The sequence below is a fragment of the Agelaius phoeniceus genome, chromosome 2 (assembly GCF_051311805.1).
Source record: "Agelaius phoeniceus isolate bAgePho1 chromosome 2, bAgePho1.hap1, whole genome shotgun sequence".
NCBI classification, from domain to species: Eukaryota; Metazoa; Chordata; class Aves; order Passeriformes; family Icteridae; genus Agelaius; species Agelaius phoeniceus.
This window is the reverse complement of record NC_135266.1, coordinates 116,274,165-116,288,387: the sequence shown is the minus strand read 5'-3', so window position 1 is coordinate 116,288,387 and position 14,223 is coordinate 116,274,165. Positions and strand designations below refer to the sequence as shown.

Genomic DNA, 14,223 nt, shown 5'->3' with positions numbered 1-14,223 from the left:
AAAAAAGAAGAAGAAAGAAGTAGAGCCAAAGAAAGCATGTGCTCCATGCAGTGAAATTATCATCTACAGAGCTGAGATAATACAAAGCTTGCTGTTAAATTTCAACAGCACTGCCAGATGGACAGTTAAACTAAATCAAACACACCAGCCCCATATAATTACTGTGTAGAAAACGGCAGGACAGTGGCCTTTGGCTCTAGCATGAACCCTCTGCTCAAGCCAGGCATGATGGTACTATCACAGATGATGCTAACAAGCACTTAGGAAAGGATTTTTTCCTTGCTCCTAATGTCTGTATCTACTGTGAGAAACATCTATTTTAATCTTCAGATGATTCAGAACAGGGGCGGAAAGGAAGAGAGCTGGATTTTGTCCAAATGCATTCAATAGTTCACTTGAAATTTAACTAAGGGCCACTAATGAAATAGACTGGATGGATTCTAGAGGATAATTGCAGAGCAGGCTGGACCACAGAAAAAGAACAGTGTGAGTTCAAATGCAGTTTGCAAGTCCCATCTAATCTGTTTTGCTACTGTGGCAATAATCTTGCAAGTGTTTTGTTGCACCCATAAAAATCTGAAGATGATCTGCTTCCAGCTCCTGCAAACTGTTCACTATAAAAAAGGCTGATACAGAATAAACTCTAAATTTGCTGTTGACTTCACTGCTGTGGACAAGAAGTGACCTAATCTCCAGAGAAAGAGGGCTTTGCAAGCTCTTCCTCCTCCCTACCACATGGCCACTTCTCTATGAAGTGGAGCAGATTCACCTGGCCACCAGAAATGCATCCTTACACCACCATATTCCATGGAGGATGCTCCAGGATTCATGAGGCCCAAAGATTTACAGCTGCTGCCAAGGACTCAACCACAAAGTAATCCAATAGCAGGGGACCCATGTGCTCTCTAAGGCTCTTATGGTCAAGCTGCCTTGAGGAAATTTAGAAATATCAGAAAATTATCACGTTCTCTTACTGTCAAGTCAGACCTCTGTCATGCTTCATCCTGTTCCTCGTGGGCCAAAATGACAGACTGCAACCACTGGGAAAATTCACTTCTCATTATCAGATTTAAAAAATCACTGTGGAACCCAACTAAATTTCTGCAATATTTAGTGACAGATGATTTCTGTGTCCACTTAAGGTTTTCACAATGGCCAGACATGTAACTCTAGTGATCCTTGCATTTACAGAGTAAACAGAGGACCCACTGCAGCCACTAATGGACCCTTGCCATCACTGATAAGCAACATAAAGCCTAAAACCAGCTTTAAGATGTTCCCTGAATCACCCCAAACTGAATTCATGTTCATATTGATTTACTGTGATATGCAGAATAATTGCTTTAAAGCCCTTATCCAATTAAATACAGATTATGACCAGAAGTGGCTGTTTTAAATCAGAAGTAGTGAATTTCCTTCTAAATTCTTTTACATAGGAAGTACTTCCTAGTATGAATGATGATGATGATGACAACCATAATTTGAACTTATAAAATATAATGTGAACCACCACTAATTTAATAATAAAGGAGGGCTGCCAATGCACTCTCAGTCTACCAATGGTTACTAATTTATCTTTAGAGAAGTAAAGACAACCAGAGGATGAAGGAACACTGCTGAATTCTCTCGGGATTCTTCCTTCATACAGGAGCTCAAATAAAGCCCTCTTTTGCTGTAAAAAAATACCATCCAATCAAATGTCACTCTGGAACAAAGATAATTATTATTGAGGGATTTGTATGGCATCAGCCATGCACAATGCAGATTCTATCTACACAAAGCCAATTCCATACAGCTGAGGCCACGCATTCAGCTGACAAACGATCTGCAAATATTATTCTGTTGACAACACGAAGCTCAAGGTGGCCTCAGTTAGTAAACAAGGATGGAAAATGTACCTCACACGTTTGCCTGAAACCCAAGGCACTTAGAAAGAGACATCTGGATGTTCAAAAATCAGCATGACGATATTCAGAGCCCATCAAAACACGCAGCCACGGCTCGGCGTCTTGTAGCTTAGCAACCAACTTCATCCATCCAAAACAGAGTTGTAAAAGTGGTGCTCTCCTGCCAACTGCTGCCACTCTCATTGAAAAGCTAAACTGGAAAAAATCTCTCCTTTAGTTCAAAGCGGGGCTGTTTTCTCCAGGAAACATCTCCACTGCTTTTTCATCCTTTAACCCTTTTCGTGTTTACATTCCACGGGGAGCAAATAGATTCATGTTGACATTTCAAGGGTAAGCATATAAAAATCGTGTGGGCTCACACACACTCTCTGCAAAGAACATCATGAACACATGTAGCAAGAAACTCCAGTCTGGTTCTTAATTCAGTCAAACACTGCCAAACAATGTCCGTGTGCACAGAGCAAAGCATTAAAGCAGATTAAGTTGTCCTGAACTGCATCGAGCAGCTAATCCCAGAGTTAAAGCTGTTAAAATGTAAACCAAGAAAACACAAGCCTGCGCTTTTCATCTCATGAAGCAGCCCTGAGCAGCAGTGCAAGCAACATTTGCATCTTAAGAGTGCAAGGAGACCACAGGAACCGTGGTGATTTGTTTATTCTATGCACTACTTACGGCCCAGAGAGGTAATTCTATGCATTGCTCATGAGTCTTTGAAAGCGGATTACTGATTAGCAGCACCCTCTTATTCTGGCAGGAGGGTGTCCATGCAAAGAATTACAGCTAAGCAGCTGTAAAGCAACTGCACTTTAAAGTCACATCCTATCTCAGTCCAAATTAACTTAATAATTGACGTTAAGGTTCACAGTCGCCACCCGAAGCGTTTCAGAATTGTCATATAGCCCAGGGAAATAAGTGGGAATAATGGATGAGAGAGAAACACTCTTCAGAGCGAAGTGATGGATTCTGGCCCAGGCTTAATAAGCCATTGGAAAAGATGTTTACAGCAAACCCAAAGACACTCTGACCCAGTCTAGGTAGCCTGCTTTCATTCAGGTTATAGCGATAATAAAATGAAAGCTTGCAAATTGCACTGATGGGCTTTAAACTGCTAAAAAGGGCTCCTGTTGTACAAGTGATGCCTGACACAGAACCTAATGTTTCAACTATTTACAGCTATAAAAGCAAGCCAGGCGCTTTTTTCCCCCCTTCTGGAGCAACTCCTTCCACAAACCATCCAAAGCATCCTTTTTGGCAGGCTCCTACCATGTAGCAAAGCCGGAGAACTCAAATGAACGGAAAGTCATGCAGTTATTTTTTTCGTACTTGGGGAAAGGGAAAAAAAGAAAACACCAAACCCAAACCGCTGAAGGGATATTCTTACAGAACTTCATTGCATAAACTCGGCCACATGTCTACCAGAGCAATGTCCCTTAACGACCTCTGGCAATGCAATTAATCAACAACCCAGCGTGGAGCAATAAGGCACGGCTCTGCATGAGCAACACGAGCAGATCCAACCCACAGCTGATGAGGGCACCCGCTTGGGGCACAGGACAGGGACGGCAGCCCCTTGCCACCACCCAGCCCAAGTCACCCAGCTTGTGCAGCCCTGTTTACCTGCGGTCTGCACTTACGTCCTACACCTGAACCACAAGCGCTGCTGGCTTCCAGCGCGGTGGAGCTATCCCTGCTGGAAATAGCGTCCCGATGTGCTCCACAAGCAAGACGTCTGTGCTCTTATGGTGCTCTCCACCACCTTCCCTAGCAGGTTTGTTTGGGGACTAATTTAGCCTAGGAAGTGCTATCAGCCCTTCCCGACTGGACCACCTCTGCAGAGGGTGTTAAACATCTCACAGGGACAGACAGGACAAAGTCTGAAGCAAAGGGACATCAGGCTGAGTCCCACGATCAAAGCTCCGATCTCTCCACCGGGCTGAGGTCCCAGCACTGCACTGGTGAACCCAAGGCGGGGTGACAGCACAGGGCAGGAGATACACACAAATCTCAATCCCTCTGCCATGCCATGACCGGCAGTGGGTGCCGGTCCCTGAGATGCTGCACTGCCCGAGGGACGAGCCGGATTCATGAGGGGGAGGAAACCACAGGGCAAAGCCGAGCAGGGTAGCCAGAGGTGCGGCAGCCCGGCCACGCCAGGCTTGAGGGACACCTCTCGCTGTCATGGCCATGCCCATGGCCGGGGCCATGCCTACCTCGCGGGTGAAAAGGATGGCGGCGTCGTAGTGCTCCTCGTGGTCATCGTCGAGGCGGTTGTGCTGGTGCTGCCACTTGCAGAAGTTCTTGAGCGTGGTGGCGGCGTTCCTGTTGACCTCCAGCCCCTTCTCCTTGTCGCCCAGCGCCACCACCTTCACCACGGCCAACCGCACGTGGTTCTCCAGGCTGGCGTGCGCGTAGAGCCGGGAGGCGATGGAGGCCAGCGTGAGCAGGTAGTGCTGCAGCCCCTTCCCGTACTTGCGCACCATGGAGGCGTCGGCCACCAGCAGCAGCTCCACCTGCCGGGCCCGGGACACGGAGCGCCGCCGCCGCCGCCGCCGCCCGTCCCCGCCCGCCGGCCTGGCGGGGTCCCGGGTCTCGCAGCTGGTGCGGGCCGGCACCGTCTCGAAGCTGAAGCTCTCCCGGCGGAAGACGTGGGGAGCGCGGGCCGGGCCCTCGCCGTAGATCCGCGCCGCGGTCTCTGCGTGCGGAGCGCGGCGCGCCGGGCGCACGGTGTAGCGGGAGCGGCCCACGGCGAAGAAGCCGTCGAGGCCGCCGCAGAGGTTGAAGACGGCGAGCGAGCGCGGGCTGCCGTCCACCGTGCCGCGGTAGTGGCAGCGCGGCCCGTCGCGCTCCAGGTCGAGCAGGAAGCGCTGTCCCCCGGCGTAGAGCACGTAGCCCGCCCTGCCGCCCCCCGCGTAGGTCGGGTCGAGGCGCCGCACGGCCCCGCGGGGCGGCCCGGGGGCGGGGGGCCGGCCGGGCGGCGCGCCGGGCTCGGCAGGTGCGGGCGGCGGCGGCGCGGCGCGGCCGGCACGGGCGGCCAGCAGCAGCCACAGCAGCGCCGGCAGCATCCTCGCCTCGGCGCGGGGCAGCGGGGCGGCGGGAATGGCAATTGTGGTGGTGATAGTGATGGGAATAATGGGAGACGGCCGGCGGAGCGCGGCAGCGGGGTTAAGGGATGGGGAGAAAAGGAGAGGTGCGAGGAAGGGATTAAAAAAAAAAAAAAAAAAAAAAAAAAAAAAGAGCGACAAGAAAAAACAATAAGAAAAAAAAGTTCTCCCTCCCGAAGTCAAGTGTGAGTGGGAGAGAAAAAAATGTCAACAAAAGCCGCTCGCGTGTGAACTTTGTGTTTCTCTGCAGGGAAGAGCCGGGAGCACATGGAAAGGGAGAGAGGGAGAGAGAGAGAGAGAGAGAGAGAGGCAAAAAAAAAAAAAAATCCCAAATCGCTGCTGCCGGGGAGGCAAAGTGAGGAGAGAGGAAAAGGAGGAGAGACGGCTCGGAGCCGGCAAGTAGAGAAGTTTGAGCACTTCCCACTCCCCTTCCACTTCTCTGCTGTAGTCACCGAATCATCACCAGCAGCAGCAGCAGCAGCACGGGCAGGTCTGCTGCGACTCGGCACTTTCTCGGGCTCCGGTGGGCTCCTTTCCTTCTTTTGCCCTCTTTTGTTTTGAAGAGAAGGAGGAGAAGGGGAGAGAAGAAATTCAGGCACCCAAAACCGCCTCGATCGTCTCCGGTGAGATGGTTAAAAAGAAAAAAAAAAAAAAAAAAAGAGAAAAAAAGAGAAAAAAAAAACCCAAGAAGCGGAAAACGTCCTGGATTTCTGTAAAAGCCCCCTCCCTGTATCTTTCCTGTTGTTGTTGTTGTTGTTATCCCCAGTCTGTCGATGTGAACAAGAGGAGAAGGGAGAGAAATGTGAAGATGAGAGGAGGTGGAACAATGAATTTATAGCGGAATGCCATCCTGCAATGGCAATTTCAACAATTCGTCACTGCAGGCTGCCTCTTAAAGGGAGAGCTTCAAAACCACCACTCCCACACTTCCTTCTCATTTAATCAGACAGAAGGAGAAACTTGAGGGGAGGCGGAAAGGGGGAGGGGGGGAGCGGCTTCGGGGGGAGGAGAAAACCAGCGAGAGTGAGCGGGAGAGAGGGAAGCGGGAGAGAAGAGCCGGAGGAAGCGGGGCCACGGCACGGAGGGAGACCGGCAGGACAGAGATGTTTTTGTGTGTGTAAGTGTGTGTGTGAAAAACGCGAAGTTGCCCCGCACCGCCAGCAGCCGCAGCAAGGGGCTCGGGATGTGCCCGCGGCCGGAGCCGCTCTTACCTCGCGTCCTGCCGGGGCTGCGGCTCGCAGAGCTCGGGGAGGACAAGGAGGAGGAGGAGGAGGAGGAGAGGTCTGTGCCTGGCTCCGGAACCAGCGAGGGAGCGGCCGCGGCTCTGCCGGGCTGATGGAGCCCCCGGGTCCCGCCGTGTCCCCGCTCGGCCCCGGGCAGCGCCGAACTTCCCGTCTTTGTGTGCGCCCAGGCTGTCATTAGTGCCGCAAGCTGTCACCCACCGGGGCGGGCTGTGCTTCACCGAGCCCGGCGGCAGAGTGGGCGGGGAGGAGGTGATGCTGGCTCTGACCTTCGGGATGGCTTCGGACCCTTGGGTCATCCCCCCGCTGTCGCACAGACCGCTGGCCCCGTCCCCTCCTCTGCCGCCCCCTGCTCGGGGCTCCAGCAGGGACAGGTGACCGCAGTCACCTTTGCACCTTAGCACTGCCAATGGAATGGGTGGAGATGGCAAATGCCCCGTTCCCTCGGCTGGAACGGCTCTGGGAAGGTGAGAGCAAGGGGTCCCCTGAGGATTCCGACTGATTTCCCCCTGCTGAAGTCCAGACCCCACAGCGACAAACCAAAGTGCTTATTTATCCCATGTTTCCTCTGCACGTCCCAGGACAGTACCAGGAACAGGTGCTCTCTGCCCGCAGGACTCTGCAGGGATGCAGGTTTCCAGCCTCATGCTCACCTGCAAGCAGCAAATAAACCTCTGACTGCTCTGGAAAAAAATGATGTGCACACCTGTAATGCTTGGCAGGGTCAGGATGGGTGGTGGGATGCACAGACCTGCCCCTGTAGCTTCCAGGGACTGCTTTGCAAGTCCACCATTTCCCTAAGGAACAGCTTAACTGAAGGCACAAAGCTTCAAGAATTAATATTCCCGTGTAAATGATTGCATTAACATAACCCTGAGATTGTACTTATGAAATGTTTAACTCACCAAAGTTTTGCAAGTGTTCATTCTTCTTTTTCCATTTTTCCGCAAATGGTGATGCCTGTGAACTACAGTTCACTTCTCAACCTCCTGGTATTTCTTTTTCTACATTTCAGTGTTCTGTCATCCCCAAAAATTCTTCACTGGAGTCAGTAAGTTTCAAAATTAATAAGAGGTATGTATTAGAAAGATCACATTAACTTTTTGGGCACTGGGCCAGGACTATTCAACATACTAAAATTTAAACATTTTCTCAGTTACTTAAACTCATTGTAAAGTTAAAACAGCAGAAAAAAATTAAAGAGAGAGAAGACATATTTTGATTGAAAAAAGAACCTGAAATTTTCTTGGATGGGTTTTACTTTTCCTTTGAGCCTAATGCATGTCTGCTCAGCACCAACAATATTTTTATTGACTTCACTGGGACCTGATCAAGCCCTGGATTTGCAAATATATCTGGGTCCAAACTCCCAGATACCCCTGGGAGAGGTGCTAGAGATGAGATCTGGGATAAGGAATGTATTTTGGATAAGAAACTCAGCACATCTCATTAAAGAAGTGTTAGTTTATCAATGAAAAGGGATATGGTGCACAAGAGGCCAGTGTAATGTTCTCCCAGGCTGCAGCCTAATTCCAACTGTCCGGCCATATAACCGTGGAAAAACAGGAATGCTTAGAAAGGCTGGTGATAATTAAATGGTGTGTCCCACTGCTCATCTCTGGAGTTGTCTTTGATTTCCCAAGTGACCAAAGGAGTTGGCTGGGCTGCCCTGTTACACCAAGCAAGGATTCAGGCTTTCCAGGAAGGTACAAATTATTTTGTGCAAATAACCCCACAGATTAGGAAATCTGTCCTGTTTACATCTCTAAACTGCAATAACTCAGCACAGCAGTGCAGTAATGGAAAGATGGGTCAGTCATGCCTGGTGCAATGAGAGGGAACATCTTTTAGTCTGAGAGCCTGGAAGTGCAAGGATAAATCACTGGAATGAATCATCTCTTTCCTCTCAGTTTTGCCCTCTTAGCCTCTTTTTTACAGTTAGAGCACTATCTTTACACAAGAAATCCTGTTAGCATGTCCCAAGTTGTGGATGACACTAAATCCTTGTCAAGTAGTTCTGACCTGGAAATTTCAAGGCTGACCTTTCCCAACTGAGAGATAGAGAGCCACAAATCCTCAATTAGCTTTGAGGCACAACACAACTCTTGTACGCTTTGGATCAAATTCAATCCTGATGAAAGAAGATGCAATCCTCTGGAGTCTCTGGGAGCTACAAGCTGCTGTCATTAAAGTTGTGTTTCACCCCCTGGGTTTGTCTGTGAAACCCTTTAGGATCCTGCAGATAACAGCCTGGGTAGCAGGGGATTCCTGATCCTATAGTGTTTTAGTCACATAAGAAACTTTGCTCTAAGCATTACAAACACTCACGTGAAGGAGCAGCTTGAGAGATGTGGAGATACTGGAAAAGTTGTTGATTTTATCCAGGTGTCCATCCAGTTTTTTATATAAAGGACCTGTTTTACATCACCCCCTTTTCAATGCTCAGGCACATTAGAAGGGGTTAGAAAAACATGAATCCAAGATCTGCCTACACCCCCCTGACAAGCTGTCCCACCCAACAGCACCTGTCTTTCACCAATAATTGAACTCCCCCTTCTTGGAAATGAAAATAATTCTGTTCAGTTTTCATTGTTCTGGTGTGGACTGCCAGGACTCTCTGGCATTTCTAAGTCATTGCACAGGGAAGATGGCAATTACTGTGGGAAGTAACATTTGTTCTGTAAAATTATAAGGCCAAGTCAAACCAAAGAAATTTGCCTGCCCAACACATTCTAAATGCCAAAAAATCAGCATTTGATAGACTTGTGATCAACATAGCGCTATAGCTGGGAATACACAGGTTTGGTATGGTCCTATTCAAAAATCTACCTGTTGGAACACAATTCTTAACATAGGACAGCTTTGTCCCTCCTGATGTTGTCTCTTCTGTTAACTTCACAGAAAATTTTAATATGATGATGATCAGAGGGATGGAGCAGCTCTGCTCATAAGGAAAGGCTGAGAAAGCTGGGATTGTTCAGCCTGGAGAGAAAAGACTTTGGGGTGCCCTAATTCCAGTCCCTGAAATGAACTTAGAGGAAAGATGGAACAAGATTATTTATAAGAGCCTGTAATGACAGGACAAAGGGGAATGGCTTCAAATCAAAAGTGAGGATGTTTAGATTAGATATTAGGAAAAAAAATTACATTCTGAGAGTGGCAGGGCACTTGAGCAGGTTGCCCAGAGAAACTGTGGGTGCCTCATCCCTGGAAGTGTCCAGGCCCATGGTTTGTTGGTCTTGTCAGAAGTTTTAACAATGCAAACATGATAATTACAGTGCTCAAGTCTGCTCATCTTAAAGCTTCCCTTCAGTGATGCATTAAAACCAATGAAGAAATTTATTTCTAAAAGGCTTACTAGTAAATAAAATACTCATTATAAGCAATTTTGCAAAGAATTCTTAAAGATTAATATTTTAGGCTAGTCTTCTGGAAAGGACTAGATATTCCAGCATTTAGAATAAGTTATATAGCCTTTAACCCCCACCCTAGGATAGCAACATAGGCAGCATTGCCCCTTTTTTGGACCGTGTGTCTTTCTCTGGCTTGGATGCTGTGAAAGCCCACTCAGATGGAGACCTCCTGGCAGCTGTTTTGAGTGACTTTAGCTTGCTTGTTGATGCTGAAATGGATTTGTGGTTGATAAATAAGAAAACACCACCATTATTGGTGCATCCTTGCTGCCAGATGGGTTGGGAGTCAGGTGCTCCTGGAGACTGAGGTAACTTCTAAAAATCCTTGCCCTCTCCCATTTCCACAGCTGGCATTTCCAAGGAGTCCAGGACAAGTTTTTACAGGCCTTCAATTATTTATTTAAAGGTCAAGTAACAGCTACCTCAGGAAAACAATCAGAAAGTACTTTCTCAAGGAAGACACAGGCTGTTGCTCAGTTCCTTGGATGGCATTAGCCAGGTTGTACCTTTGTGCCCCTCACAAGCCACCCCTGCATTTGACCACCATACCTAGCACTTGTAACTGGCCAGGCTCTTCAGTTTAAACATAATAATGAAATTAAAGCAGTCATATTTGATCTGGAATGCAAATGGTTTTGGTGGGAACAACTGTGGCTTTAAGGCAAAATGTTTTAATTGCTTCTTGATGGCCAATGACACCTTCAAGGGAGTAAAGGAGACACCTTTGCTTGGGGGTTGTGTTTTTATAAGTGGCATGTGCAGGCAGTGGATCAAGGCTGTAACAGTTCCAGTAGGTTGAAAATTTTACATTTAAATCAGCTTCATTTTCCTGTCAGGGCTGAGGAGGCAGCTGTGAGGGGTGTGGAGTTAAAATGGGTTGGGCACTTTTAAACTACTATATTGTTTTACTATAACAACACAAGAATATTGTGAATTTGTGGGTACAGTATCAAATTAAAATAGGAAATTGTCTGAGGCCTGGCTAGAAATCAGATTGTTGAGGTATCATGGAGGAGAAAAAGAGATTTCTGCAAGATTAAAAATGAATAAAAATATATCATGTAATAAAAGTACGTATCTTACAGGTATCCAGGGGAGGGGTGAGCTGACGGGTCAAAATAAGCAGTGGGATTGTAAAGTCAGGAGGAGAAGGAGGTGCAAATGACAAATTGTATTTCGTACATTTTCAGGAATTAACCTGGAAAATAGGCTGGAGTGAGGTCCTAACCTTCCAACAACTGCTGCAAGAAATGGACCCACATAAGCCATAACACAAGTGAATAATTGTGACCATTGAACTCACCATGAATTTTGTTTAAAAACACGTGCTGGGTGGAGGCAGTGCTCTGCAGGAAGTATCACATGTTAGCAGAGTAAGCATCAGACCCTTCTCCTTTGTTGTTTTCTGAACAGCAGCAAGATAATCAGAGGAAGGGTAAAATGCTAAACTTTCCTTGTAAAAAAAAATTACACTTGTTATAAAAATACATTTTAAGGGTGCAAGAAATGCATGTGATGTATTCTACAGCTGTTCCTTCAGAGGAGTAGAAGGCCTGAAAAACTCTCGAGTGTAGTTTATATGAGGAGCAGCAGACATTTAATTAATCTCAGTCTTAGAATTTTACAGCCAATATGTGGTCTCTGAACATCTCTGCTCTAGTTAGCAGAACATCTGTAGTAGAAAAACAGAGCTCAAATAAATCTGTGTTCTCTTGCACCCCTCCAAACCTTAGCACTTTTTGTCATTATTTCTTTAAATATTTTTCCAAAGATGTGTATGTTCAGCTTCTCCCTGTCCTCCCAGCCCTTCTTTTGCACATAGCCTGGATATAGATCCTGTATTCTGAAATAGCTAGATCTGAAATTCTGGGGCAATAATAATAAAAAAATGCCTCAAATATTTTATTTTTTTAAATTATTTTCTTTTTCAGTCAAGTTCTCAGTTGCTGCAAATTGGGATGGTTCCATGTGGGCAAATTGTTAGAGGCATAGCTTTATGAATTTGCACATCTATAAATGATATTCCAGGAGTGGAGGTGGAATATCTTTTTCCATGTCATCTGAGGCATAAACCAGAAAATGTACTTCCCTAGACTTCAAAGTTGAAACTGTAAGAGTGATTAAAGGGAAATTTAAAACAAACATTCTCTTGCCAGATCTCACCTGGCATTAACACACACACTCCACCACTTCAGAGATCAAGTTCTGGTTGCTTTGTGCACGGATTTTTCCATCTCAGTCCTGGTTGCCCTGAAGCTGGGGGAAGGAAGGACTTTGCAGGTCCTGTGAGGAAGGAGGGAATGTTCTCAGGTGGCACCACTGCCTGGCCCAGAGCTCCATCTGGCTTGTCCTCACTCCAAAGGGAAAGGTGGAGAACCCAGAGCTTGCTCTCCCAGCATTAATCCCCAAGCAGGAGCATTTTGGGAGCTCTTGCTGTCTAAGAGGGCTTGGAGATGCTCCCAGGGTGCTTCTGGGGTAGGATCATGGTCCTGCTTTTGGAGGGATTCTCCTGTCACCTCCACTGGCTCTGCTTTGGTTTGCACCAGAGAGGGGTCACAGGTGATTCCTTTGGGCTGAAACTCAACCAGAAATAAGTTCCCATGGGCACACAGGGAATAGAGAGAGCTGGACCAAATAAATCCTCCCAAAGGGGCACTGAGTGGGTGCCACGTCCTGAGCCATATCCAGATCTCCCATTCAGCTGCACTCCTTCCTGGAGTTGCAGCCAGTCCTGCTACTTCAGAGAAACAGTGTCAGCTGGGCCTTGCACAAGGTTCCTTGTCAAAGGTTTTAGACATTGTGCAGGCTGAGATGTTCCATCTGTAAGACAGGGATGCAGCTTTTGGGATATATTTTCCCGTCTCTAGCAGCGGAGAGCATCCATTTAATGATTAGCACAGGCATGTTAATGATCAGCACATACATTTTAAGGTTTAGCACATATCCTGCAGCACACTCACTTTCCTCAGAAGGGCTGGGAGGTCCTTGTGACATTTAAATGCTATTTTAGCCTTATTTTAAGGGCTTAAATGGGTCTCAAGTGATGCATTAGGCTCAGGCTGGCCTTGGGCGTAAGGGCGCAATTCACCCCGAAAGAAAAGCCCAAACACAAGTCTCATCGCAGCTGCAATATTCATTTCTGGAAAGCTCCCAGCAGGTCTTATCCAAGCCACTACAGACAGGCAGTTTGAGTTTTTCCAGTTCCTAATGATTACACAGTATCCTGGAGTCAGTTGGACAACTTCCACCGAGAGTGAAACTCTTTGTATTTAATATCCCCCAAAAATAAAAGTGGTATAAGAGAAGGGCCTCAGTCTTTTTCTTCTTTTATTGCTGCTGTTGAAAAGGTTTAGCCCACAGGGATTGGAGCACTGGGCAAAAATACAAAATATGCAGTACATCCTGTTACACCAAAGCAGGCAGATCCTCTCCCGTAACAACCAGACCGGTACAATGGGAGACTTTGTCTGGTTTTCCTGACCATACAGCCTGCATGGGCTGTCATTAGGGTTTCCATTTCAGGAAGTTAAATGGTGGAAATTGATAAATATCACGACTCCTTTTTCACCATTGTTCTGGGAGGGTGTGTGTTTGAAAGTGATGGGGGAGCTCTATTACCTGATACTGCAGTGGAAGTATTCCTGCTACAGGAAATTATTTCCCTCCTTACTGGACACCCAGAATATAATCAAACATGAATCTTGGAAATCTTCAGCAGCCATGATGCAAAGAAATTAAAAAAGAAATAAATAAATGTAGTGTTTAACAGATGTGATATGTGGGCAGAGCACAGAACAGGTTGATCTTGAGTGGATGTGAACAGCTGGTCCTTTCAAAATCCATCTATCCTGACCTTCAACAGCAGAAAAACCTGAGGTCTACTAGACAAAAACACTCTTCCACTCTACATCATGCTACAAAACCTCTTGTGGCCTGAAATGGATTTACAAAGGAATATAAAAACACCCAGCCCACCTTTCAGGGTGTTCAAACAGGGCAAGAAACTTTCCACCCAAACCAAACTTATGCTCTCCTGTATAGTCTGAGCTGCAGGGATTTCATCATAGCCTCAAGGCTGTTTCCCAAATCACCTATTCTCTCTCTTCTCTGCTCTCTTGCCTGCAATATTTTCAGATTTTTTTTCTCCCAGGGGAACATTTTGCAACGTTCATGTCATGGTCTAGATCATAACCACACCAGGCAACCTTATTTCCTTCCTGATGTTTACTGGGGTTTATGTGCTCCAATATGAACTGACAAATGTGTGTACTCAAGCCCTTGCCAGTGAACAGCACGACTTTCCATGGTTCATAAAAACTCACCCATCCCCAGTGCAGCAGAACCATTCTCCTCTGCTCAGAGCAGGAGTTCACCACTTCCAAACATGGAAACCATATGGTGACATGTTTTAAGAGAAAACATAACCAAGCAATGTCCCACCCATGACCTTTCCCAACAAAAACCTCCCCTTCCCATGCTGGAACTCCATCCAGTAAGGCACCTGGTGTCCCACAAGGTGCAAGCTGCTGTTGTGTGAGGAAGATGAGTGTTACCACTATGT

At 47.0% G+C, this 14,223-nt stretch overlaps 1 protein-coding gene and 1 long non-coding RNA gene across 2 annotated transcripts in view; one reads left to right on the top strand and one right to left on the bottom strand.

Moving 5' to 3' along the window:
- Window positions 1–6,023, bottom strand: part of ADAMTS5 (ADAM metallopeptidase with thrombospondin type 1 motif 5) — a 37,875-nt gene extending 31,852 nt beyond the window's left edge. Inside the window, exon 1 of the mRNA XM_054654428.2 lies at window positions 4,118–6,023. Within this exon, the coding sequence (XP_054510403.2) occupies window positions 4,118–4,969 (852 nt within the window). The 5' untranslated portion in view covers window positions 4,970–6,023. The remainder of the gene's footprint in view (window positions 1–4,117) is intronic.
- Window positions 6,023–11,485, top strand: LOC143693422 (uncharacterized). Its single transcript, XR_013181087.1, has 3 exons — window positions 6,023–6,125; window positions 7,265–7,323; window positions 10,853–11,485. It is a non-coding gene; the product is annotated as an uncharacterized LOC143693422 (long non-coding RNA).
- Window positions 11,486–14,223: the final 2,738 nt, after the last annotated feature.